Here is a 2,372-nt window from a genome sequence, read left to right on the forward strand (position 1 = left end):
GGGCGGAGGGGAGGAGGAGGAGGGTGCGGAGGAGGAGCGGGAGGGCGACGAGGGCGGCGCGCCGGTGCCATTCCAAGACATCTTTGGCCAGAGCTTGCGGCGCAGCGCCAGGGTGAGGGAGAGCAGCATCGCAGCTGCTGCTTGCAACGGGCTTTGCCTGCTGCTCTTTCGAGGCCCAGTGCCGTTCCCAGCCCCTCCCTCTTCACAGATCGTGTTATCTCTTATGAGCGGACCGCCCTCCCAACCCAGGGTGCTCAGCCCAACCCAGGGTGCTCAGCAGCTGAGCTCTTCGTTTGGGCCCCAGAGCACCACACCAACTCAACTAAAAGCAACACCCACATCAAACATCAACCTCCACTTGCGCCTGCGACCACCACCACAGGCCAGAGCGGCGCCCTCGCGGCGTGTGGAGCGCTACCAGTCCGCGGGCGCCCTGTTTGGCGTGTCCTGGCCCAAGGCCGCCTGGTTCGTGGAGGGCCAGGGCCGCTGGGGCGTGGCCGGCATGAGCGAGTGCCCCCTGAAGCTGGCCTTCGTCCCCCTGGGGTCCTTCATACACACGGTGGGCCCCGGGGCTCACTGGTTTCGTGATACTGCCCATGCGGGGGAAGTTGAGGGGCCTTGACCCCCTTGCACCTGCCAGCACAAGCGGGCGCCCTAGGTTTCAGCGCCTTTTGGATTATCCCCTTGCCTATCCCTGGAATTTTTTCATACCGGTAGTCCCCATCCCACAGCCTCCATCCCCACTCCAATACTATCATGCCCCTCTTTCGCCCATTGCGCCCCTCCAACAAATGGCACTCAGTACTTTCGACACCATCATCCTCCCCTCCATCTGCCCCCCCCTCTCAGGTTGGTGCGCGGCCTCCCGACGTGTCAGTGATAACGTACCTGCAGCGCCTCAAGGAGCAGGGCTGGGACGTCACGCGCACGGAGAGGAAGCTGCTGATGTGCGGCGGGGACGACGCGGCAGCCATCATGCGTGAGTGCCGCGTGGCGCGTGCGTGTGGGGGTTGTGTGGGGGGTGTGGGGGTCTTTGGGTGTGTGTGTGTGTGTGTGGTGTGTGGGCGGCGGTGTTGTGTAGGGTGAAATTATAGGCTCCCGGGGAATATGCTCGTGGTTGGGGGGGAGAGGGGTGATGCGGTGGCCATTGTGCGCTGGGGTCAGGCGGCAGCCTGGGAACGGCGCGGAGGCAGTAGCTCGAACCATGCAACTGCGTCAGCTCAGAATGCATGAAGTTGCTGCGCCACGTTGCATTATTTAGTTGACGGGCGGTCGGTCAAATGCCAATATGATACAAATGGCAGCAACATACCGTCCCCATTAACACTTTCCAAGGTATCCACTGAAAAGTCCAACCACGCAACTGCCACCCAACCGCGACCTCACTGCATGCAATCACCACCCAACCGCCACCCAACCATACCCAATCGCCACCAAACCGCGACTCAACCGCCACTCACCAGCACCCGACCGCTTCTCAACCACCGCCCGCCCCCAAAGGCGTCCTGGGCATGGGGGACGTCCCCCTGGAGCACTCCGCCTCCATAGGCCAGCTCGGCTGGGCCACAGAGAGGCCCCTGAACCCAGCGTGGGCCCCAAAGCGCGGCGACCCAGAAGACCCAGCCGCCGCAGCAACCCCTGCCGCCGCCGGCGTCCCCGCCGCCGACGGCGCCCCCGCCGCCGCCGACGGCGCCCCCGCAGCCGCCGCCTCGCCGGCGGAGGGCGGGTCGGCCGGCTCCGGCTGGGGCTCGGACGGCTGGGCGCTCGGCGTGCAGCTTCCCGGCAGCCGCCGCCTGGCGGCCGGGCCCTGGTGGCCCTGCGAGGTGGTGGACCCCTGGCGGCCGCCCATGGGGTTCCTGTTTTTGTTAGACCACATGACGGCACTGGACGAGCACGAGCGGCGGATGTACGTGCCCGGTGACGTCACCAGGGGCGTGGCCAAGGCGGCCGTCTGGAGCGCGGCGGGTGGGTTTGTTTTGTACTTTTGCTTTTTGCTTAAGGCCAGTCCGCGAGGCTGCATGCAGAGGGCATGAGGCTTGTGAGGCCTTTTGCACCAACGGTGCTGCATTTTGTAGTTGTGATTCCGCATCCAAAAAACTTGTATGCTCCACACAAGGTTGACAGGTAGTCTTCTGCGCAGGCCATGCATGCACTGGTGCCTGCACACCCACCCAGCCTGCTCCAGTCCAGCCAACCGACCGACTCCCCCACAACCCCGCCGCCCCCGCCCAGACGCCGCGGGCTTTGGCGCGCCGCCACCCGGCCCCCGCAAGCTGCTGGTGCTGTGGCTGGGACTGGGCAAGTTTGAGTGGCGCTTTGAGTGGGAGCTGCTGCCCTTTGAGCCGTTTTTGGAGGAGATGGAGGGTGAGGGG

At 65.1% G+C, this 2,372-nt stretch overlaps 1 protein-coding gene across 1 annotated transcript; it reads left to right on the forward strand.

Annotated features, from left to right (window-relative positions):
* Positions 1-223: 223 nt before the first annotated feature.
* On the forward strand, positions 224-2,121 carry MNEG_16344 (hypothetical protein; the record flags this gene model as incomplete). Its single annotated transcript, XM_014035186.1, has 5 exons — positions 224-250; positions 383-559; positions 850-979; positions 1,702-1,965; positions 2,117-2,121. The coding sequence occupies 5 exons, from the start codon at positions 224-226 to the stop codon at positions 2,119-2,121; spliced, it is 603 nt and encodes a 200-aa protein (XP_013890640.1).
* Between the last annotated feature and the right edge of the window lie 251 nt (positions 2,122-2,372).

This window comes from Monoraphidium neglectum (genome assembly GCF_000611645.1).
Source record: "Monoraphidium neglectum strain SAG 48.87 unplaced genomic scaffold scaffold06264, whole genome shotgun sequence".
Lineage (NCBI taxonomy): Eukaryota > Viridiplantae > Chlorophyta > Chlorophyceae > Sphaeropleales > Selenastraceae > Monoraphidium > Monoraphidium neglectum.